Genomic DNA, 26079 nt, shown 5'->3' with positions numbered 1-26079 from the left:
CACTAAGGAAGCATGGATAGCTGACACTTGTGCTCCGATGTCCCTCCATGTGGTGACCTTCTTCCCGCCCATACTCACAGTTTCCCTCCGCTCCAAGGGTATCTGGGAGGTATCTGGGCCTACGGACCTCTGGTGTGATTCCGGTGCAATGAACTGTAATCTGTTGGGGTTCTTGGGGCAGTTGGCCTTTACATGCCCCAGCTCATTACATTTAAAACATCATCCAGCTGATGGGTCACTGGGGCGAGGTGGGTTGCTGGAGAATGGGGTGGTGGGACGATAAGGTGTCTGGAGGGTTCTTTGGGAGGTAGGTGGGGCCTTGGGCGGCCCCCGGTAATAGGGTGTGGTCTGGGGTTGTCTCTTCTGGTCTCCGCTCCAACTGTGACCAGTTTTCTTCTTCTCTGCCACCTCCATCCATCTGGCTCCAATCTCTCCTGCCTCGATTACAGTTTTGGGCTTCCCATCTAGGATGTATCTTTCTATTTCCTCAGGAACACCCTCTAAGAATTGTTCCATTTGCATTAGGAAGGGCAAATTTACTGGAGATTCAACACTTGCTCCTGATATTCGGCATCCCAATGTTTCACAATGTGGTAGGCATGTTGGGTAAATGACACGTCTGGTTTCCACCTTAGGGCTCTGAACCTCCGACGAGACTGCTCGGGTGTTATCCCCATTCTGACTCTCGCCTTGGATTTAAACAGTTCATGTGTTCTTTAGGCATTTCAGCTGCCACCTCAGCTAAGAGTCCACTGAGCTGCGGCCTCAGCTCTACCATGTATTGGTCAGTAGAGATGTTGTACCCAAGGCAGGCCCTTTCGAAGTTTTCTAAGAAGGCCTCAGTATCATCGCCTACCTTGTAGGTGGGGAACTTTCTGGGATGGGAAGTGGTACTTGGAGAAGGATTGCTAGGGTTTGTTGGGATATTCTGCTGAGCCTTTATCTTCTCCATCTCCTCCACATATTTCCTTTCTTTTTCCTTCTCCTCCAGTTCTTTGTCCCTTGCTTCCATAGCTCTCTTGTGAGCAGCCGCTTGGTGTTGTTCTGCCTCTTTCGCTGCCTCCCTTTCTTTCTCCTTTGCCTCCATTGCTCTCCTGTGAGCAGCTTCTAGAGCTTTTTCAGTTTCTTTCAATGTCTCCAGTTTGGCTAACTCCAATTTGTGTAGTGCCTTGGTGCCTGACATCTTTACCTCTCTGTTTTTAACTAACTTTACACCCAAGGTTTAGAAATAAACAAACAAAACTTGGCTGTAAAATTTTGCTGTGCTGGAATAGGATACCTATTCTCTGATAGTGATTGTCAGCCTACAGAAAAAGACAATTCCCTTGTCTCTGCTCTGGGCCCAAATCAAAGCAAAAAACCTCCAACTACTTGGAAACCTGCTTACCAGCAACCCAAAGGAAAAAAAAATTTTCCTTTTCAAACTTGTGCTCCTTGTAAAAAATCAAAATTCAAAAAAAAAACACCAACCCTGCCACTTTTGTCTCCAGGCAAATGGGTAGAATACCCCCCCCCCCCATTTACTTTTAGGGAAAAAAAACTCTGGGTTAGAAGACTGTGAATTTCCCTGCAGGAGTTAAGTACCCTGCCTCCAGGCAAAGAAAACCTGCAATTCACAAAGATAATCCCCTTTTGTCTCTGCTTGGCCACAAAGCAGAGAAAAAACAAGCTGCTTTCAGTTTCAGCTGCTTTCTGGACTTCCTTTCTAAAGGAAAAAAAATTTCCTTTTTAAAATCTGTATTTCTAGTTCAAAAAATCTCAAATTGATCTCAAAATGATTTCAGGTTAATCCCACCTTTGCCACCATGTCAAGGTTCCTCCCCCACTCTGAACTCTAGGGTACAGATGTGGGGACCTGCATGAAAAACCTCCTAAGCTTATCTTTACCAGCTTAGGTCAAAACTTCCCCAAGGTAGAGAATATTCCACCCTTTGTCCTTGGATTGGCCGCTACCACCACCAAACAAATACTGGTTACTGGGGAAGAGCTGTTTGGAAATGTCTTTCCCCCCAAAATACTTCCCAAAACCTTGCACCCCACTTCCTGGACAAGGTTTGGTAAAAAGCCTCACCAATTTGCCTAGGTGACTACAGACCCAGACCCTTGGATCTTAAGAACAATGAACAATCCTCCCAACACTTGCACCCCCCCTTTCCTGGGAAATGTTGGATAAAAAGCCTCACCAATTTGCATAGGTGACCACAGACCCAAGCCCTTGGATCTGAGAACAATGAAAAAGCATTCAGTTTTCTTACAAGAAGACTTTTAATAGAAATAGAAGTAAATAGAAGTAAAAAAATCACCTCTGTAAAATCAGGATGGTAGATACCTTACAGGGTAATTAGATTCAAAACACAGAGAATCCCTCTAGGCAAAACCTTAAGTTACAAAAAAGATACACAGACAGAAATAGTTATTCTATTCAGCACAATTCTTTTCTCAGCGATTTAAAGAAATCATAATCTAACACATACCTAGCTAGATTACTTACTAAAAGTTCTAAGACTCCATTCCTGGTCTATCCCCGGCAGAAACAGCATATAGACAGACAGACAGAGACCCTTTGTTTCTCTCCCTCCTCCCAGCTTTTGAAAGTATCTTGTCTCCTCATTGGTCATTTTGGTCAGGTGCCAGCGAGGTTACCTTTAGCTTCTTAACCCTTTACAGGTGAGAGGAGTTTTCCCCTGGCCAGGAGGGATTTCAAAAGGGATTTACCCTTCCCTTTATATTTATGACAGTTGACTTCCTCCTTGACACTCCCTCTTCATCTTGTTTGCCAAACACAGAATGACGAGGTCTTTGCTCTGAAGAGTTAACTATCAAACTCCAACAAGTATGATGAATGGGAAAATAGATCAGATGCACATTTATATTAATGGCACTATATAAATAATTAGTTAAAATATTTCTTCCTGTTCCATTCATAATTTTGTCTACCTCAGTAGAGTTTAACTCTTAGGGCCTTACCCTCCTCTAGCTTATGCAGGCATAAATGGAAGTAACTCCAAGGAAGTAAATGAAGCAACACTAGTGTGAAATGGGTATAAATTAGGGCAGCATCTTGCCCCTAATTTGTCTGCATTACTACGTTCCCTGAGTCACAGAATTGTGCTTTCTGTTGCATATTTTTTGTTCCATATTTTCTTTTTCATAATGAAGTGGTTAGAAATAAGGTGACTATTTCTAGGGTGTTGTTTTGAGACTCCTCGAGTATTAAAGGGATCAGTGAGAAATAAATTCCATTCCTTCTCATATCAAACAGTTGCAAAAAATTTTCTCCAACCTTCATTCAGTATCTTCATTGATATGTTTGCCTTAAATGACTTAAGCTCTCAAATTCTTAGATCTCATTTTATTTAAGTGCATCAATAAATGGATTAAAATGTCAAAGAGTCCCATTGAAAATCCTATAAATATACTGAACTGTTCATTATGGGAGATAAATAAGGCCATTAATATAACATGAGTAAATAGATTGTCTCCTCATAACACAACCTTTCTCTTATAAAATAACACAAGATTTCAGCATTACTCACTTTGCAATGATTAAGTCTTCAGCCTCCATCCCAATTTTCTTCTCATATAAGTTCTAGGAAATAGCATTAGTACATTTGCTGAACAGCCTTGCTGTACCAGACTCTGCTGAGCAATCATCCCAAGGTGAGGAGACAGCCCATTGCTCTCAAAAGTAGGGCTGGCCAGAAAATGACTATTCCTTTTCACCAAAAATGTTGAGGTTTCAAAATCTGTTTTTATTCCAATGTGGATTGAAAATGAAATCTTTCGACATTTTTTGTGAGGGGGAAAAAAAGTCTATGCAAGACCCTCACTCTAGAACAGCCAGGGGTTAGGGACACGGTCCTATAGTCTGGGAGGCCCACATCTGAGTCTTTGCTCATCCTAATTCAGAGCAGGAACTTGACCCTGGGTCTCCCACATCTCAGGTAAGTGCCCTAATCTACAGTCAGTCTTTTGGAGATGAATAATTAACTACTCAGGGGACCAGAGGGAGAGACTAATGCTGTAGCTTAGCAGATAGCCTACTTTTCGGGGGTCAAGCTGTGTAGGAACTTGAACCTAGGTCACCCTAGATGAGTGTCCGAACCTCCAGGCCATTTCTTTAAAACCCTTGGTTTTGATGGGAAAAAAACCTTTAGTCAATTTTTTTTGACCAGTTCTGGCAAAATAACTCCTTTGGCAAATAAATGGAGAAATCTGGATGGGGGGAAAGCTGCAAAAACCCAAAGGTCCTTAAAAAAAGAGTGGGGAAAAGTCAGTGGAAAAGGAGGAATATTGGAGTTTTCTTTCTGACTCAGCACCCCCTACAGGATCAGGCCCAACAGTTAATGCCGGTACTGGGGCAAAATGGCTGTATTCCCAAATTAAATGAAGTCCAGTATAAACAGCTCTAGTACCTCATCTTTCAATATCTACCTGTCTGTCCAGTCACTATGGTATCAAGTTGCTAGTGTGTGCCTCACTATGACTAAGCCCCCTTGTTTTCAGTTTAAACTGATTTTCCCTGAAAAAAATCCTGGCTTTTACAAAGCAGTATTCTCTTTTTTTCCCAGTTTTCACCCTACTTTTGTTTTATTAGGAAAAGACAAAACATTGCATGAGATATATGTATTATGATAATACATTAGTCTGTATGTATATGCAAAGCTGCCTGTTGAAGTAAGGCTATGTACAAGTCTAGAAGAAAAACACAATAAACAAACAGGCATGCACACAAGCTCTGAAGTATGAGCGCATATGAATGTTCTGATGAATCTCACACCCACCATGTACACATTTCAAGCTGCTAGTAGATAACGGTTTAAAGATCTGACACACTAAAATCGAAAGAAAATGAAAATCTATATGAGAACACAATGGAAGTATTCAAGTATTCAAAAGTTTAAAAACAAAAAACAAAAAAAGCAAAAACAGGAGAAGACGATGGAGTGTACATGCTGCAAATGCTATGGCCCCATTATTAAATGTAAATATTTATAGGCTAATAGTTCTAAGTCTACAACAGTAAACTGTTGAGTTTTCAGTAAACTGAAAAGTTTTATTTGGGGATTAGAGAGATATTGTTTTCTTAAACTCAGAGGTAGCATGTTTTGAGTTCTGGATGCAAACCACATTGAATTCCATTCATCAAAGCATTACCCTACTGAATACTTTTTTCCCTGTTCTTCCATCCACCAGAATAAACCCAGATATTTACCCAGAAAAGTTATTAATAGTTTTTTCCACTGATTTTCACCAGTTTTTGTTGTTCCAGTAATGAACACTGATAAATTCCCGGGAAAAATTAAATAAAATAAAAACCAAAAACGAAGGGCCCTAACCATGGCCCAAATATTGTGTCTGTTTGTATGGGTACAGTAAGGCCAAAAGCAGTGGAAGGGGAGCATTTCTGCCCACCCCCCTCTCCCCAAAAAAATGGATTTTACATGACCCTGAATGCTACAAAGATAACCTTCTTCTGGCTCTCCACACCATGGACGGCCCTATAATTTTCTGTCCTCACCAGCTATTGTCTCATATATGTGACCCTGTTAAGAAAGGTCCAGTCAGGAGATTGTTGGCTCATTTAATTGCCTCTCTGCTAGGACTCTGGGGTGAACCCTGGGTGAAATCCTGTCTCTTCTGAAATCGCAGAATAGCAAAACTCATAAGGTCTGTCTACACAGTCCATGGAAGCAAGACTCTCAGCCCGGGTTGACAGACAGGGGTTTGCACTCACGTTCTAGAAATAGCTGTACTGTGTAGACAGCACTTTGAAGTTGTGACTTGGGCTTCGAAGCCCACTTCCCTTCCTAGACTTCAAAGCCTGAGCTGCAACTTCAAAGGGCCATCTGCACGGGTATTCTCATAGCGCTAGTGCAAACCCCTCTAGTCGACCCAAACTAGGAGGCTGGCTTGCACAGGCCATGTAGACCTACCCATGTTGACTTTAATGGAGACAGGATTTCACCCCCTTGTCTGTGCTGGAAGGTATTTAAATAATTAGCACTGGAGATTCCACTATATCCAGAGTTTTGAGCTGCTTATTGTATCCCTTGGCTTACCTACATGTTTACCACCCATGCCTCTCTGGGATCTCCATTTCTGCCTGCTCCACAACATGATTCTATCTCAGTGTTATGTCCAGTAGTCCCCCCTTCCTTATAAAATAAAGCAATTCTAATACAAATACTTGAGTGTGCGTTTACAATTTGTTATTCAGGACTGTGAGCATTCAAGCTCGCAATATTTCTCTTTAAATATTTGTGAATAAAATTCAGTCACTCAAATGTTCACAGAAAATGAACCTGGAGGAGGGGGGAAATACAAGCCTAGATGAAGCAGATTCATTTTTTAAATCTGAGAGACTGCTGTACTCTGAATACACAGATCTTTTCGCAGATATTAACATCAGAGCTGGCTGGAGATCCCAGTTTTTCCTTTACAAATGCTTTGTGGCAGTGCTGTGCAATTTTCTATTTCATATGCACAAAACAAATTTGCATTGCAAAGTTCTGCATGGTTTTGTAGAATTGTGTATGTACCGCTGCAGATGTTCTGAGAGATGTGGCCACATTTAACAAACAAAACACTTAAACGCTAAAATGGAGAATGGAACTGTTGTAAAAAGAAAGCAGTTGGAGAATGTCGACACCTTAGAATATTCATTATTGTTCATGATTCCATGTTGGGCACTGGGGAAGAGAATTTACAGAGGCAGCCTAACACCAACATCACCATCTAAGTCAAGAGAAACTTTTCTATGAGGATAAGCTATGCCTGTAGGGAAAGGAAAACTAGATGTCCATTCTTTTATTTTGTTGTAAATAAATTAGTGAGTGAACTTAATGATCACAGAAGTGATGGACTGATAACATTGATTTCAATGAGGCATAGTATGGCAGGCTTCCACCCACATGTCTGCCGCTGCATCTCTTTTACCACTTGTAAATTCCATCCCGGGCACTAATTAGGCCCAGAATGCCAATTCATCCAAAATCCATTTTGTGATGTGGGAAAACAGTTACAAGGATGAGAACAAACTCATTTTAAAAGACAATGTAAACTTTTTTAAAAATAAGGTGAATATTAATAGCTCTCTATTTTCATATTTTTAAAAGTGGTGATTGATTAAAAAAGAAGCAGCTCATGGTAACTATGCTTTAAATTAGTGCAAAGAGTTCACTTTTTATTGCACAGTGTTTAACTTTCCACCTTTGACATTAAGACAAAAGACAAAAGAGAATCTGAATCCTCAAATGGAAACTATTATCTAAACGTACATTCCCATCCCAATCTTAACTAAGGATGTGCTCATTTCTCATTTAACCTGAAAACAGGTCCTTTCTAAGGCTTGGGGCTCAAGATCATATGTTGATTAGTGGGGAGGCTTTTTTTGGAGGGAGGGATTGAGGGTTCCCAGCTAGGGGGATTGGGACTTGTTGCTTTTTATGGGAAGACAGCAAGAGGCTACAGCAACTGAAAAAGCATCTAGACACTTGTCTAGATGGGGTACAATTCTGAAGAATTTGACAGCAGGGAGGGGAGAGTCAAGGGTGTGTGCACAGATGATGGTTGTAGGAGGTGTTCATAGATGAGAGGAAGGGGAGTTTCACCACAGTGTTGTTATGGAAACAAATGATAGTAGAAAGGTTCCCAGTTAGGGGGCAGGTTGGGACCAGGGGAAATGGAAAGATGAGATCACTCTTTTTCAGAATATTGTGAAATTTCTCTCTTGCTTTATCCTCTTCTACCAAACATGGGGTCACAGTGTTCCTCTCTCACTGGGCAAATTTTAAAAAGTATGAATGCAGAGAGGGAGAGAGCTAAATAGAATGATACCTTATACTTTGGTAACAAGATTCCTTAGACCAACGTAATTTTTCGCTCTCTCTTGACACTTTAAATGAGATGTATGTGCTTGTAGGTGTTTCAAATTTTAAAGGATGAACCACACAGTATAATATGTCAGAAAAACGTTTCTCTGAAGACATTTTTCTGAATGAGAAATGTGCTACACAGAATGTATTACTAAATGTTAATGGCTTTAAAGATATACAAACTGTAAATGTATTAAATTGTGTTAATAATAAGGTGAATTCTTAAATTATCTACTGCATTGTGAAACAGTTGTATGTTAACAGGATGCAAAGGTGAAATAATACTCTGCATTGCCAGAGAATGTCATAGCCAATTCTTGAGCTGGAGAGTAGTGCTTCATCACTTTTATGTGTTTAGTCAGGTCTCAGGACATAGTGAGGGCTAGATTAAGGCATAGGCACTATCGGACCATGTGTTAGGCTACAGATCTTGGTGTCATGTGATTGCATCAGAATGTATGTTTTTTTTAAAAAAGAAACAAACATTTCTAGCTCTCATCATGTGAAGAAAAGCTTGAAAATGAGACCCAGATATAAACAAAGCAACAATAACTGAGTCTGCAGGTAGCCTGGAGCAATAGCTTGGAGTGGTGTGAACTGCTCTGTGGATCTCAATAAAATGTTCACTCCAAGACCCATTGTTCTGTGCCACCCTTACCAACACCATTCCAAAAGAGGATTGTATGTGTGGCAGGAGGGGAAGAGTGCAGTGCGCCAGGTCCACCCACCCACCTGTCAAGCAGGCACACTCCAGCTGCTATGTTGTGGGGCCTGCTGCCAACCCTGCCTCTTTATATGTAGGGCCCTTCGTTTTCAGATTTTATTTTATTTTTCTCAGGAATTTATCGGTGTTTATTACCACCACAACAAAAACAGGTGAAAATCAGTTCAAAAAACAATAATTTTTCTGGGTAAATATTGGGGTATATTTTGGTGGACGGAAAGCCAGGGGAAAAAAGTATTCAGTTGATTAATGTTTTGAATTTCAATCATCAATGTAGTTTGCTGCAAAACTAAAAAAGAACTCAGATCTTACTGCCACCTCTGAGTTTAACAGTATAACTCTAATCCCCAAATAAAACTCTTCATTTGAATAAACAGTTTACTGTTCTAGACTTAAAACTATTAGCCTTTAAGTATTTACATTTAATAATTGGGCCACACCATTTGCAGCACATACATTCAACTTCATCCTTTTCTCCTGTTTTTGTTTTTTTTAAACTTTTGAATACTTCCTTGTGTTCTGAAACAGATTTTCATTTTCTTCCAGTTTTAGTGTGTCAGATCTTTAAACCATTATCTCCTAACAGATTGAAATATATACCCGGTGGGCATTCATCAGTATGTTCAGAGCTTGCATGTGTGCCTGTTTGTTCATTGTGTGTACTTCTAGACTTTATACATAGATTTATACATAGCCTTACTTCAACAGGCAGCTTTGCATATAGAAAGACAGACTAATGCATTATCATAATACATATATTTCATGCAATGTATTGTATTTTCCTAATAAAACAAGTTATTTTTATCTATTTGAATGATACAAAAGTAGGGTGAAAAATCAGGAAAAAAATGAATAATACTTTTTGTAAAACTCGGGAATTTTTGGTAAAAAAGGGTTTAAACTGAAAACAAAGGGCTTATTTATATGGGAGAAGGATCCACTGCTGCCTGCCTTAGGGGGAAATGAGGGAAGGGAGTCCCATGCTGCTGATGTTTTGGGGGATGAGGGGGCAGATTCTACACCGGACGCCTATGTTTTGATGTGTCTATGGCCCCATTTGGCCTTAATCTGGCCTTGGACTTGGCATGCTTTTGAAAGCCTGCCAAGGCACAGAAGACAGACAAGAAACTCAGAAGACAACAAATGCATTAGACTTGTTTTCTTCTGGTTTTCAGTGTCTGTTTCTTTCCCTGGAATGTGGCAGCATTGGAGTGTCTCTGATCCATTTTCTTGTATCTGAGACCAATTGTGTTCACAGGCTCATACAGACCCTTTATTACTTTGAGAATGGGCATGACTTTCTTCTTTTTGACTACAACTGTGCAATATTTGCCTGGAAACTGCAGTTCACATCAGAAAGAAAATCAGAATTTGCTGTGTCTTCTCAGCACTGTCACGATGGACTTTAGGTCAAATATTGTGGGTCAGGTTGGGCCTCCTCTCTGGCTCTTACATGCTGCTCCAGTACAAAGTAGCTGGAAAGCTGTCTTAACTGAGTGTCTGGGGACTTCCAGTGTAGAGAAAATCCCATAGAGGGGAATCCCCAGGTGGCATAGTAGCATGTTGAGAGTGGGGTGGGGGTTAAATGTTCAGTCTCTGAGATCTGGACCCGGCCATTCAGATCCCAATCTTCACCAGATAGAGAAGAAGAATAAAAATTGATAATCTCAGGGCTTGATTCACCACTATGTTACTCCAGTTTGAAATTAATGGAGTTAACAGCAGCATGAAACTGGAACAGTGTAGTGGTGTATCAGCCCTCGTTCTCTTATCTGTGCCTATAAAAAAAATAAACTCAATCACTTCACCACTGCATATCTCCTAGTTAACGTAGGTGGAAAGGCTGGCGGTGAGTAAAAATGTATTTTTGTACCATAATATAACCTTGAGTACTTCGGCCTGTCATTTTGGTGTTATTTTCATCCATGCCAATATGTAATCATTCACTGGCATCACAGAGAAAACTAGATTCATCCAATCACACTCTGCATTGATAATAGGTTATACATTATAAGATATTGATCGACTGTATGGAAAATAAATTGAAGTACACCGGATTGAAGAAAGCTGCTGACTACAGACAACTGAGTCTGCAATCTCTTAGAATGCTTCTTTGTTGTCTATTTAGATACTAAAAAAATTGCCCAGTAAAAATTACTGGCTCTGCCAGAAAAGTTCTATCATGATCTCGTCTTAACTAGCTTGCACTGGACCATATTAGTGAAAACTTGCTGTAGTGCTGGGGATGGATAATGGGATACTGAGACTGTCACCTTTAAGTCGCATTTGAATTGAGTCCAAAATTCAATTCAAAATAAATATTTTATAGCTTTATGGTGGCCTATGGAAAATGGCTATCAGAGATCTTAATTCAGTAACTACCATAGTGAGCAGATGTTCACCCCCACAATATTACAACCACGGTTAGCTCAATTGCCACCTTTGTTGGCATTCTGACCAGAGAGGCCAAAGGCTGAATGGTCATAGAAACACTCAGACCTAGAGGAGGGCTTCCCTCCTCCCAGAGGTGCAGCTTGGAGCACATTAGCCAGGTCTTATTTGGAAGATTACACTGCATCTATTGTACCTGATCAGGAGGCAAATGGAAGATTTCCGTTTCTAGTTTGCCAGGCTGATCCCTTTGGTAGTTACTAACATTCATTTAGGATAAAACCGATTTGATTCCACTGTGATGGCTGGAGCTCAAAGCTATTATTAGTGTTCATTTCAGAAATTTGTCAAAGTGGCGATTCAGGCCTCCACTGTCACTCCTGTCGCTTCTTGATCTCTGAATTGGATTTTCTAGAAGCAGTACTTCTTGTCTGTGACTGGTAATTATCTCTGGGGATATTTCTTTCATCTTTCTTTCTCTCATTCATTTTTAAAAATCCCTTTACTTCTCCTATTTTCTCTTTTTCTCTGTTATCTCTGAATTCTTCTTCTCTCATTTCCTCTCTCTGCCCGTTTTTCTACACTCTGATCATTTGTCAATCTTGTATTGTGCAGTACAATACTTATATTTATTTACTGCTGTTGTCTGTTGCTTGAATCACTAGCAGCGTCCAACTCTGGTACAATGCCCCATTGTGTTCCAGGAGAGAAAAAAACACATCATCATCAGCTGAGACAAGGATATGGTTTACTAGTTCAATGAACTCTGCTTTGGGAGCCAGGAACTCCTGTGTTCTAGTCCTTGCTCTGATTCTAACTCTCTTTCACTGTTGTCAAGCCACTTAATCTCTGTACTTCCGTTTTTTCATTGGTCAGCTCTGGTAATACCACCAACCTCAGAAGGAGCGTTGTAAAGATTATTGCTATTTATGTAGTCCTTAAACATCTATATAAAAAGTGTGGAGTAATTATGCAAGGATTGTATGCCTAGGGCACAGTCCCACAGGCTGAAATGAGCCCTGTGCCATGGAGTGAGCATGCCAGAACTTGTTAAAAATAGCTTCTTCATTCATTAGACACAGCATATGGCAATTAATATTTCTGAAAGAATTGATTCAAACTACTTGTCTTTACTTTCAACACCTTTCACTGCCCATCTCCTCCTCATCTATCATCTCATACAACTACTGAAAGGTCTATCCCAACTCCCACTCTGCCAATGGTGCCAGTCTTTATCATCCACTTGTTATATTTTCAAACAAGCACCTTTGTGCTTTCTCCCATGCTGCTCCTTCTTGGAAGGAGCTCCCCATAAACATCCCTAAAGCCACCATATTGTCCTCTTTTGAATCCCTCCTTAAAAAACCCTCCTTTGCCAGGATGCCTACAAAAACTTAATAGTGCTAGTGTGTCAAAAGCACTGCCGATCATGCTAACTATACTGTCTCATCATTTCCTGCTGCTCCACCTCTCTGTGTCCATCTGTTGTCTCTCATTTTACACTTAGACTGTATACTCTTCAGGGCAGAGTCTTTTTACTAAGTGTTTGTACAGTGCCCAGCACCGTGAGGCTCTGATTCACAACTGGGCTCCTGGGTGATACCGCAATCCAAACAACAAACTCAGTTATTCGGGACTCAGTTATTCGGGACTTATTATGTCTCTTCCTCTGTATAGTGGATTTCATTCTTCCATGTTGATGATACCCTGTTATTTATTAAGATGATGCGTCATTGTTCCTTTTGTGGATTTAGACCATTAGATTTACTAATACATATCTTCCTTTAACTCTAGTGTCAAGATCTTCCTACAGTCGTACAGATACTGCTGAGAGAGGTAATATAGACACTAAAGGCTCCTACCAAGAAAAAGTTGTCATAAAGTCAAGAAATATTGATTCTAAACTTTCCCAGGCTCAAATCCCAAGACTAGAACACGCTTACCTTATGACAAGAAACCCAACAGTCACTGGTATTCAATCACTTACTTTGAAAAGGAGGGTTTCCCAGCCTCAGGCATCAGATACAAGGAATACTGATCCAGATTCCTCACTACTTCAAAGAGCATCTTCCCATAATAAAGTAAAAATAAAAAATTCTACACATGATCTACTTCTGCTCCAAGAACCTAGCCCCAAAGCAGCAACTGTCAGAATGACAACCCAGATCTCCTCCAATTATAAACTAAATGTTAGATCACATGCAGTTGGGACTATTTCTCCCCATCATGAGAAGAACACAAGTTTATTAGTTACAAGGCCACATGCTGTTCGACGGATCCAGCCAACATTTGACTTTTCCCCTGGAAAATGGTCCAGTAGGATTGCAACTACAAAGACTAAACCAGCCCATGCTTTTAGAACAGAGCAGCCAAAGACGTCTGCTTTGACAGCACCACTAACCTCCTCATTCCATCTGAGAGCTCCTTTTTCGGGTATGGCTCCCCAAAGTGCTAACTTCCCAGTACTTCCCAGAACTTTTGCTCAAGCAAGGATTCCAGAACAGAGAACTGCAATCAGAAAGTCAAGTGTCTCAAGAGTGGATCATTTGGCACTATCAAAAACTATTAACAGGATGCTGCATCCAAACAAGAAAATCACATGTGCTAATACGCCGTGTTTTAACAGAGTGCAATGTGAGCCAGCCAAAGATGGAGGATTTAAATGTGGCCATTGTCCCTCTGGATACAATGGTGATGAAATTACATGTCAAGGTAAGAGAAAAAAGAAACTGCTGAATACCCTTCAATATTTTCAGTGCTAATCGTTGTGCAAAATGATTTTTTTATTATAAGTTTGCAGGGTTTGTCAGTTGGGATCACAATTTTTTTCAATTTTTTCAAAAGCCTGGTTTTCTTTTGAAATAATGAACAAACTTGTTTTATAGCTCAGAACAAATAGCTTTTTTCCCTAAATTTAATGGTATTTTTATTTTGCCAATGTGTAATCAATAGAAACAGCGCACCTGATTTTGATTGCACTTACCATGACAAGGCAGGAGTCATGCTTTTGAAGTCAATGGAATTACAATCATGCAAGATTGGTGTAAGAAACATCTGAATTAGGCTCCATTAGTCTACACAAACTTCATATGCCATGGACAATTTAGATTTTGCTAAACAACAAAGTTTCTGCTACTTTGGAAAGCAATTTTAAATCCCATCACTAGTATTCTGAATAGACCTTATCACCTGACATGCATAGTTCCAGAAGTGTATTCATTTATTAGACATCTTAAAGAACCTTAGAGAAACAATGGTATTATATACTGTTTAAAAGGAGTGAATTCGCTTACATATCATTAAATCCTCTGTTGAAATCCCTTAGAAAAGCCGATACAGTAACTAGCCTTGCATTGCTAAGATTAATAGGCAAAAATGTTTGCGTTGTCTGTTTAATTCCCTTTTACACACACATTCTCATGTTATGCACACACAAACAATGGGCCAGATTCTGCCCCCCACTAAGTTTGTTTTTCACTGTTCTGGGAGTGCACAGCAGCATTCAAGCTGGCTTTACTGGCTTCCTCGGGCTTCCCACAATATGGTGAAATCCCCAGGTGGGGTACAGCAGGTGTAGCCAGCTCTGTGCCATGCAGCAAACTGTTCCCAGCACTTGGGGGAGGCATATTGGAATCTACCCAGGAAAGGGGGCCATATCGGGGCACAATAACCTCCAGCTGAACTGGCCCAGGAAGGGTACACAGGCATAAGGCAGTGCAGTCCTGAGGCTGCCCTATCTTGCCCCAGGGACAGGAGAGATACCCAGAAGCCTCAGGACCATGGCACTCCCAGAGCCATACTTAGTGCAGAATGGCTGGTTCCCAAATTCTGGCCTTACAGAGGCACACACATCTTCTTTGTATATAAGCATGGTTAGCAAGCAGATGGTTATTTTTCTTCAAAAAATATCTTAGCTGCCATTCCTTAGCTCCCTCCCTTCACCTTGGATCACTAGACTTACTGAAAATCCCTCTATAGAGTCCTTAAGATGAAATCCTTTATTACCAACATTATTCTCTGTCTGAGTTTGATACAATACACAAACATCCTTTATTTTTCTCTTGCTGCTAACCATGTCACCTGACAAAATAACAAGTCTGTGTCTTCTGTGAGTCTGCTCCATCAAAAGTTTCACTGTGCACCTGCCTGGAACAGGACCAAAAATGCCTCCATTGCTGGATCTGCCTGAGGAACATCTATTGTACCCCCAGCTGTTAATGTTTCTTTCCGTGTCAAAAGCAGCAGACTCATCCTGACAGGGGGTGGAAAGATGATGAAAATTCCTTGCATTAAGGACTGCCATCATCTCTGCTAAAACGCCGACAGTCTAGCCAGGACGGTACTGATTTCCCCTGAAACAATAGTACCCTTTAAGAACAGACAACAAAACCGAGCAGATGATCAAAGCGCGAACGAGTCCAAGCTTTTTGAAATCTTTACGCTTGGATGCAGCATCTCCGGTATTGTGATCTAACAATGAGTGAAACTGCTGACAGCCTCAAACTGTCTGCTGAGAGCTGCCACCATCTTATTTCATAATGGAATTCGTCTAGATAAAGGAAGCAGCCCATTTGTAGCAAGGTTTGATACCTGTGGTGCTTAAGAAATATGACTTGTGCTTAATAGTAATGGCTGAAAATATTCCAAGATAATATATACTGCACTAAGTGATGTTTATTTTGTGTGACAGAATCCAGACTTTTTTTTTTAATGAGTGCTCAAAATTAGGCCTAGGGGAACTGGTTTGGGGCAAATAAGAATCAGCCCAGAGTTTAATATTTCTCCTGAACCAAACCAAACTTTTTGGGGTTTTTTTGATTTTCTTTCCTCATTTAGGACAAAGACTTTTCTTCTCTGACTCTAAACATAGTTGTGCTCCCTCCTCCTTTGAGATCCTTCATTAAGAGACTCTTCCCTCCAAATAACTCTCCTACTTTTGAATGTGCCAGGCAGATTTTTCAATGATCTTAGCTCAGATTTAGGTACCTAAATGGAGTGGCCAGATTTTCCAAAAGTGCTGCAGCTCTGATGGAGAACACTCCCTTCAGCAGCTCCCTGACTGTGCAAGTGGGAGCAGGACTATCGTCTTGCCTTCACCCTGCTCTTTCTGGTACCACCAGCTCTGCAGGCAGAGCGAGAGTCCCCACCCCCAACTCTCCTGCACTCTCTGGCACTAGCTCAGCCCTCTGCAGGTGAGCTGAGAGGAGGGTCCTTCCCCATCTCTTTCACTACAGCACCACCCTTTTTTTATTCCTAAATGCTCAGTTTGTAAAGGGCTTCGTCCTTTCTGAGTGGAAGGCACTCACATTGTTATTTTTTAGTAGTTCAGAGTTAAAATGAGATAGTGGGGACCTATAGCACATCATGGAGAAAGAACCTCTTGAAGGGTTGAGAAGGAGAGTGCTACAGTCAACTGCAGAGTTACAGAAAGGAAACAGGAGGGCCAGGGGCCTATTGAGGTTTGTGCACGTGTACACAAATGAGTGTGTTTGCTTGTGCTAAAGGATCAACCTACGTTGTGAAGTGAGGGAGGGAAACTTAAAAAAGAATCAGGATCAGCATCAAGTGCCCTTAGAGGATGTGTCCACACAGCAAAGCAAAACCCACGGCTGGCCCATGCCAGCCAACTCGGGCTGCAGGGCTGTTTCATCGCCATGTAGACTTCCAGGCTCAAGGACCCTGTGGAGTGGGAGGATCCCAGAGTTCGGGCTCCAGTCCAAGCCCGGAAGTCAACACAGCAATGAAACAGCATCACAGCCTGAGCCCTACAAGTTCAGCTCAGGCTGGCGGGCACAGGCCAGCCGTGAGTTTTCCTTTGCTGTGTAGACATACCCTTAAAGGACAAGTACCAAATTGCCAATAAATGATAGTGGTACACATTCAGCAGACTTGTGGCACACGCTCATCACTGACCAAGTGTGATAAAGACATTCCACAATGTTTACAAAGCTGTTATTTTTCAGTACCTCTTTTTAAACCATATCTATAGAATCAGAGAAACAACAGATGAAATTAGTTCATCTAAGCCATACCTAGCCAAAACAGGATTCTTGTTCAGAATATATTTTTGCATGTTTTGTCCAGTACATTTTAACTTTAACGTTCCACATATCCTTACAGACTGGTGCTCTGAAATGTTCACTGTGATGATTTTTAAATCATAATGAAATATGTTATTTATGTTCTTGATTCCATTTCCCAATGTAGTAAAGTGATGTAAGCCTGTAACTTTAAAGGCATTTTAACTACTAAAATATTGAAGGAAATGCTGTTCCTCCCGTGGGGTTAGGTTTATTTAACAGGGTGTGTACAGACAGTAGTAAGTGACTAGGAGTAGCTGTTTACGTTATATAGGATTCTTTAGGGTACCCAGGGATGGAGCTTGTACTGTAATTTTCTATCCCAGGCAGATCATTTCAACATTGGAAATGAGGTCAACAGAACATTCTGTTCTGGTATTTTGTTGTGCTTGTTATTGGCAGATGTAAAACTTTAGAATGAAGAACAACATAGAATTCAAGCCAAATGCATGGCTCAACTCTTTATTCTCCACCCCCACGCATGTTCAATGTAGAGGTACTGACAGATAACAATCCTTGCAGTAGAGACAGGTAGAAGTCGATCTCTGTGGAATGCAGGCTATTTCCTGAAACTATATTGCCTTAGGAGCAGTTTGAAGGATTTTTACGTTCTAATCCCTTTTTAAATGGGAACAAAAGTTTCCTGTAGAAAATAAAACCTATGTGGAATAGATATTCTCCTGAACACATGATGTCTCTAGAGTTGTGCAGACTATGCTGGTCTTACAATATACCTGGGTCGGGGGAGTAACTAGAACCAGTGCACTAATAGTCACAATTAAGGATGGCCACTTGTCAAGCAGGAAAACTCACAGCTTTGTCATTACCAAATTAATAATAATTATAATTTGTTTTAATGGGAAAGGAAAAGCCACTAGAAATGGAATTCTGATGGCAGATACTCACAACTGATTAAATTGGACAAAAATTCAAATACATTTTTTTCTTGACATTAGTCTGACATGCCATTCTGCAAAAAAATCCAGAAATACAGCCTAACAAGAACTGTTACTGCATTGTCTGCATTTTTAGTCATGAAATAAAAGTCTATTTTCTATTTATTTCCCAACCTGAAAGTCATTCTTATTACTTTCCTATTTGCTATGATGGGAGATTATTTTAGGAACAGTGATCAGAGCTGCCATACCATTGAAATCTAATAGCTCTTTTAGTTGTCCTGATACATTTATGAAATACAGCCCTCTGCAAAAGGCCAGCACATAGCCTGGACATTGTTTTGCTTGGTAGTGCACATACTTTTTGCCAGCCTTCTGCAGAGGGGCATGTGTCACTCTGAAAGTTTAACAGTTTACACTAGATACACTCTTTGGCTCAATTTTGTGCTGAAAAGTACACAGGTAACCAAGAGTAGAATCTGTCCATTACTATCTAACTTGGTGATCATTTTTATATGTTTTATTGGTTCCTGTAACTTTTATTTAGTTACTTTATTAGCTGTTTGTCAAAATCCATGTGGAAGGAATATGGCATGTACAGCTCCCAACACATGCCCCTGTAAGATTGGATACACTGGCTACAACTGCTCTAGAGGTAAAAAGTGACTTAGATGTCATTGTATAATCTATATCTTCTTCAGCTGAGTCTTCTATTTTCCACATAGATTTGACTAAAGGGAAAAAAAGACAGTTGCTTAGGGCCGGTTTTACAAAGGTACTTATGCACCTAAAAATGCAGGATTTTGTGGGATTTACAAAAACATCTAGGTGAATTAGGTGCATAATTCTCACAGACTTTTGTAAATCTGGTCTCTAGCCACCACGATAGTTTGGGGTATGAAAAGGATAAAATATTTACTCAAGGTGATTCTTGCACACACATACAGTGGTTGAGGTGGTATTTGAATCTGGGACAGAAAAGAATATTTTTCCAGGGTATATTAGAAAGGATTATATGCCAATGGGGGTTTCAGCCTTCTCATGGGGATCATCAGTATGATTAGCTGAATACTCTCCCCTCCCCAAGTATTCCATTCCCTGTGATTGTGTGTAGGAGGTCTTGAGCATTGGTGGACCTCAGTCCTTTCTATCTGTTGTCTGGGGCTCAATCCAAGATGTGTATTAGCTCACTATGATACTTTGTCTTAATGAAGCTGACTATCTTTTTTTTTTTTTTTAAGATTAATGCTTTTATTGTTGCTTATTTGATAAAATGTGCTAGATGCTGATAAATACTTTTTACAAACAGAAATGAATAAAATACTCTTCTTAAATGCAGTCTATCCTGACCAAACACAAACATACTGAACTAGGAACACTGAGTTTGATTCAACACACATTGAAGTCAGTGGGATTCTTTCCATTTACTGTCATGGGAACTGTATTGGGCTCTACCATGGCAAACAGACTGCCAATCTAAAAGTCTATCCTTGTCACTTATACATTTTTGTTATACACCTTTACTGTATCTTCTTTCTCTATGTGCCCTAAATTCAAATAAAAGCTTCAATCCATTTTTATTCAAATGGAAAATTGTGGTGTTGGATGCTGGCCAGATAACCCATTTTTCCCCTGTGCATATTCAAACCTTGTCTCTACCTATTGGAGGCTTGTTCTATTCATCTGTGTTGGAAGATAAATAATTTTATAATTGTTACAGTAACAGTTTCTAATGATATCTGTTCTGATGTTGCTTAGTTCTCTCAAATGCTGAAACAGAATAGCACATAAGTGAAATCAAACATGAAGCCTTGATTTACTGGAAAGTATGCAGGACCTCAAGTCATAGTATGTACAGGCTCCATATCCATTACCTAGATTTCAAGTAAGAAGTCTATATCATTTCAGCGATTTGTAGAACTGTCTCAAAATGTGTACAAACCCTGTTATTTGCAGGTATTCCAAAGGGGATAGTGGCGAGACCTGTAAAAATGATATGATCGTATTTTAAAATAAAAATTAAACACAATGAAAGTACTTTCAGAGGTGAGGGTTGTGGCAGATTTTTTCTTTTTAAAAAAAATCTGATGTTCATAGAAAACACTAACAACATCTCAACTTCTCATCTTTGGGTTTTAAATTATAAATATTATATAAATTTGACAGAAAGATTGTCTATTTGTCACAATCATTCTCTCCTTATTGAAATTTTATGCCATCCAAAAAGGTTTTAAACAAAAAAATCACTGTAATACTTTTGTACAATTTATAAAATATTTGTGGAAAATTGTGTGTCATAATATAAAGGAAATATGTTTTAGAAAAGAATTTAAAACACCCAGTATATTTCTATTCCTGAGGGAATGGCCCAGTAGATGCATTTCTTATACTATGCGATAGCACATGTTCTCTCTCTCTCTCTCTCTCTCTGCAGCTAATGTACTGTTTTCACCCTCTGCTTCTCTCCAGCAGCAGAATTTCTTTACCCTATATTTAATATTCAAATGTCACAATAAGTGTAAAATGTTTTGACATCACAAACAGCATGTTTTTTCCACAGTTCAAATACCTCTTAAAATGTGGAAAGGGCAGGAGGAAGGAAGTCCACTGAAGTGGACATAATTACTTGATGTCTTGCATGCAAAATACACAGTGAAAGAAGAAATAATACATCTGAATGTCACTTAGTTTAAATTGCCTGGCATAGTACTTGGTCACACAAGTTTTATGAAATAAAGCGTATGGTCATGTACTTTAAAATCATGGTGCATTGCTGCCTGTCTTTAGACACCTGTGTGTCCAGAAAAGTGCATAGTGTTAGAACACTGTTCATTCCTGATTAATAAAGAAAATCTTGTATGTAAATGCTGTCCCTGTGTTGCAGTCTTTCAAATGCACATGCAGACAATAGATCGACTAATGCAAGGGCTCCTAGTTTCCAAGCTATAAGACTCCCATTGACCTCCATAAGCTTTGGATCAGGTTGTTACAGTCCAGAGATATGGGTTGCTGTAGTTACTTAACATAATTTAGGATCGATGCCAAATATCTTTTCTTTATAAATATCCATTATTTCCCTCGTCTGCTTCCACCAAGTATAGTTACATTCAGTAGAACAAGTTACTCTAGAATCATGAAAATCCTGCAGTATGAGACACCATGAGTTACTCCAGTAACTATCATAGGTGAATGTATTAGTTCAGATAAAGTATGGGAAAGATTTATTTGTTAAACTTAAACTAAAGCTACATACACCTCTTCAGATGTTTGAGAAAAGTTTGACTCTCCCCCTCTGCCTCCTCCCACCCACCCACCCCAGACCCCTTTTCATGCACCTCCGCACTTCCTGATTTCAGTCAGGACTGGAACTGCAAATGTTGACACCAATGGAGTTGGGCCCTCTTACATCATCACTGAATTTAGCTTCATGTCACAGTTTACATGCATAGTATGTCCCCAAAGCAAATCAGATAAGCTCTCCAGTCTTACAGATTTCAAATTCATAAAACTATATTATTGCAGTATTGAAGACTGCATAGTTAAAAATCAAAAGAAATCAGGAAATGTAAATATTAAGGTTGCCGTTTCCAACTATATAACTAATTCATCTGAGCAAAATGTAAACCCTATATCTTTGACTTACTGTAGCTATGCAAATAAACAAAAATGCACTCCATAAATATAAACAATTTCCTAAATAGCCTGTTGAGAGACTTGTTAAAGGTTTTTGAAAGTCCAAATAAATTATGTCAACCACTTCTTCTTTATCAATTCTTTTTTGTAACATGCTCAAAAGAATTCTAATAGAGTAGAGACACTTTATTTTCCTTTACAGAAGTCTGGTTTATAACTATCATGACATGCACTATAAAGAGAATTAGCTATTCATTGTTTGTTAACTGCCATTCCTTATCTCCTATTTTAAAAGTTCCAGTAATCCATTCAGGCAGCAAAAACAAGGCTATGATTTAGATGACCAATCACAATCCTAAACTGAAAAAATTATCTAGTTATTTAGTGAATAGCTACAATTGATAAATATACGTGCAGAAATCAGGACAGTCCATGTACCATTTGCAAATGGAACAAGGACACATTTGTTGTTTAATATATTGGTACTTGGCCATACACCTAGTTCTTCATAAAATCCATGTACTGGCAGTGGAACTGGCTTCATTATGTTAAAACTGATGCTAAGTATTTGCTCATTGATATGCCTTTTTATATCTGTGCTATAAATCTAAGGCATTATCATTTTTCAGCAGTTCTCTAAAGATCTATTGATCTTAGAAATTTGGACTTAAATCTTCCCCAGTTTATCACACCCATGAGCCTCTGTAGATTTCTTTATGTTTAGGAATTGGTGTTTCAAGAAGTGCTTTTATTTTATCTGGGTCAGCAATTAATCCATCTTTGTTCAACATTTTTCCAGTACAGATACAGTAAACAAAAAATGCACCAAGATTTATGTATTTCACACACTAAATGCATAATTTGTCTACGTCTTTCATTGTGTTTAAGGACTTTAGACCAAATTAAATAATCATCCAGTACAACTTCAACATCAAAGATATGCATTGAAATACCTCAGGAGCAGAACTAATACCAAATGGCATTCATTTAAATTGTTAGTGTCAAAGTGGTTTATTAAAAGTCACTTCCTTAGAGTATGCCTTCTCTAACTTTAATTACCAAAATACACATCCTGCATCTGACACAGAATATTTTTTGCTTCCGAGCACTTCGTTGCAACTTAAAAAGTTTTGAGAGGATAATGTTCACATTATGGCTTTATGTAAATCATGTGAATCCCTGCAACTTGTGGATACATCTATACTTTATTTAGCCTTCCAAATGCACAGGGTGAGTGTGTGTACCTTTTCAATACCTAGTTCACTTTATTTCATGTTATATATTTTTACATGTCATCTAGATCAGAAACTAGGGCCACCGCTTGTTCAGGCAAAGCCCCTGGCGGCCTGGGCTGGTCTGTTTACCTGCTGCATCCGCAGGTTCGACCGATCGTGGCTCCCAATGGCTGCGGTTCACTGCTCCAGGCCAATGGGGGCTGCAGGAACGGCGGCCAGTACATCCCTCAGCCCGCGCCGCTTCCCGCAACCCCCATTGGCTTGAAGCGGCAAACCACGGCCAGTGGGAGCCATGATCGGCCGAACCTGCGGCGGCAGGTAAACAAACCAGCCTGGCCCGCCAGGGGCTTTCCCTGGACAAGCAGTGGCCCTAGTTTGAGAACCACTGAGCTAGATCACAGCAGTTAATGATTTGTTGGTCTTCATGTGCTATTCTCTATCCAGATATCTCAGGTCTAGGAAATCATCTCAAATGTCTCTCAGTATGTTTTGGTCTACTTTTTATGTAACTGTGTGGTGTGTACACCCAACATTTTTAAAATAACTTGGTGGCATAATTTTTCAGACCCAGCACAAGTGGCAGATGTCCATTTATCTTTTGAAAAGGTATTATCAAGTGTTACTGGTTTTAAGAACAAGTTGTAATAGTTACTTTCCCTGCTAGTAGTCCTTTATTATCTGAATGTGGAAGAAGCTTTGTTTTAGATTTAGGTAGTTATATATTATATAACATTGGAATAACATTGCATTATCTTCATATCCATTTTAACAGATACAACTCTGCCATTCATGTTTAGATTTGTGGACCAAGCTGCTGTTTCTTTTGTACTCTGTGTACTTACAGAATGATCTAAACCAGTGCCTTGCTGTTTGCCAAGCATGTGGCTACATTCATTTTTAATTGTGTGGCGTATTTCCTCTTGGATTAAATTCATCCCTCAAAAACAGTGGGTCCCCAAACTGTGGGGCAGCCCCCCTAAGGGGGCACAGAGGAACATTTAGGTGGGGGAGGAGGGCAGGCCAGCCCCCACAGAGGGTGGGGGGGAAGCGCTACCCAGCCCCGCTCTGCCCCCAACTTCCCTCTGGCCCCAGCCCTGGTCTCAGACACAGCGGATAGATCCATTACGAGTAAGGTGAGGCGCGACAGAAAAAGTTTGGGGACCATTACTCTAAAGAATGCGTGAGTGGGAACTAAGTGGTACATAGGCCTGTGCTGGTCCTCTGTACAGGGATGAACTTCCCCACTAGCATATCGAAATTTTGGATTTCAGGAAACTTTTTAAATCCTATTTTGGATTCCTCTCATTTCTAGCTTTTCCCTTTGAAATCGCGCCATGTTTACTAGCAGCTTATTTTGTACAGAGTCACTGGGAGCCTGAATCTACATGTCAAAGTTTCAAGGAGTTTCCTGCAGCATTCTGTTTCTGACTAGTCATTTGTATTCCACATATAAGCCTCAATTTTATTGAATCACATAGTTCCCTAAACTGACGTTTACTATTTAAACTGGCTCATAATAGCCTTCATTTCAAATAAAAACCCACTGCCTCGCACAAATGATGTTTTTCTGGAGTTGCAGTACTTCCCAAGTTTATCTATGATTTGTGCCATATGCTTCCTCCTCTTCTTCCTTGGGTAGAAAGCCATGGTATACTACAATATCACATCCTGTAGAGAAATTTATTGCCTATGGTTTAGTTGCTTTCTCTGCAGATCCCACATTGCAGATTAAAAATTCAAAAACTGTTGCTTAAATGGATAGCATTTTGCTACATTTCCTTGCAAAGCCATTGGACTTGGAGGAAGTAATTACTCCTTCTTTGGTTCAGTACAACTCTGACGCCATGTAATGTTTACTGAGCATTCGCAAGCCAAGAAGAAATACCAAAGACTTTTTAATATTAACTGCACAAGCAGCCTGTTCACACCAAGTCTTCTAAAACATTTGAAAATATTGAGTTCAAAATGTGCGTGCTCAGAGGCTTAACACAGGAATCAATATGCTGTGGCGGTGGTCACTCCCATACTAATATTATATCATATTTGCATTATTACTCCCGTCTTATCAAGGTGATGCCAGGGTTTTCCCACATAATGGTATTGTAAGCAGCCACTTTGTAGAGGAATATTTAAAAATAATAATGCTGTTGTAGGAAATAAAAAAGTAGTGAGTATTGGACTCAGAAATGCATAGAGCTGTGCTCAGTCTATTCTGTAGCATTAAGTTGTGTTCCTTTCTTTGCTTGTCTACTTGTGATTTGTACAGTGTTGTGTGATCCACCTTGTGAGCATGGAGGGACCTGTGTGGCTCAGAATAGCTGTTCCTGTGCTTATGGATTTGTTGGTCCTAGATGTGAAACAAGTATGTATAGGTCAATTTAGTCTTTCACCCCCATTTTGGCACTTACAGAAAATTATAAAACACAAAAAGCCTATATTTTCCCTCAAAATTATGATTGAATAGAGCAAGAAAATTGAAGTAAAATATATTTAATGCACTGGCTAAACCATTTCTTGGAATATGTTTTCCAAAAGTACATTTATGTTATGTAAAATTAGGCACATCTGTATCCACATTTGTTACATAAAAGCACCTATGGTCAAAAAAGCTTTATTTACAGTAACGATTGTGAAATGCAAGGTTGTGTGAGTGAATACAGTAATACTAAGTTTTGAGAATACAAACAGGCAAGCTTAGCCATTAAGATTCATGTCATTGTGCAAAACAAGTTACAAAATAGGTTCAACATATAGAACACCAGGGTGGGGGGGGCGGAAGTCAGCCTTCAAAACACTCTATATTAGTTGAATCGCAAAACATATATTACAGTTTCATAACTGCAGTCCTTGCATCTGATTTAAATATCAGGTTGCCTTGACAGGAAAATAATTTTAGCTCTGCAGCAGAATAGTTGAGATACATAAAAGTTAAGAATTTTAGATGCAAGACTTTGTCAAAAACGTGAAGGATTAAAAAAAACCCAAAGGGACAAATTCTGCTCGCAGTTTTACCAGCATAAATCCAGCGTAACTCTTAGTTGCTGCTGGATTTGTATCAGTATTACTGATAGCAGAATCTGACCCTAATCCTTTTCATGTTTAAATTTACTCTTGAAATCAATTGTTTATTTTGCAGTGATATGCAACAGACATTGTCGTAATGGTGGGAAATGTGTATCACCAGATGAGTGCAAATGCAAAACTGGATGGAGCAGTCCTTCTTGTGAAACAGGTAAACATTTA

At 39.6% G+C, this 26079-nt stretch overlaps 1 protein-coding gene across 1 annotated transcript in view; it reads left to right on the top strand.

Annotated features, from left to right (window-relative positions):
* The window catches only part of LOC144272375 (von Willebrand factor D and EGF domain-containing protein-like), a 218268-nt gene that overhangs the window by 137940 nt on the left and 54249 nt on the right, over positions 1 to 26079 (top strand). The window contains 3 exon segments of the mRNA XM_077830375.1: positions 12787 to 13704; positions 25103 to 25198; positions 25973 to 26068. Coding sequence (XP_077686501.1) covers positions 12787 to 13704; positions 25103 to 25198; positions 25973 to 26068 — 1110 coding nt within the window.

Source organism: Eretmochelys imbricata, chromosome 11 (genome assembly GCF_965152235.1).
Source record: "Eretmochelys imbricata isolate rEreImb1 chromosome 11, rEreImb1.hap1, whole genome shotgun sequence".
In the NCBI taxonomy this organism is placed as follows: domain Eukaryota; kingdom Metazoa; phylum Chordata; order Testudines; family Cheloniidae; genus Eretmochelys; species Eretmochelys imbricata.
The sequence above is the reverse complement of the archived record's forward strand: the minus strand, read 5'-3'. Positions and strand labels throughout refer to the sequence as shown.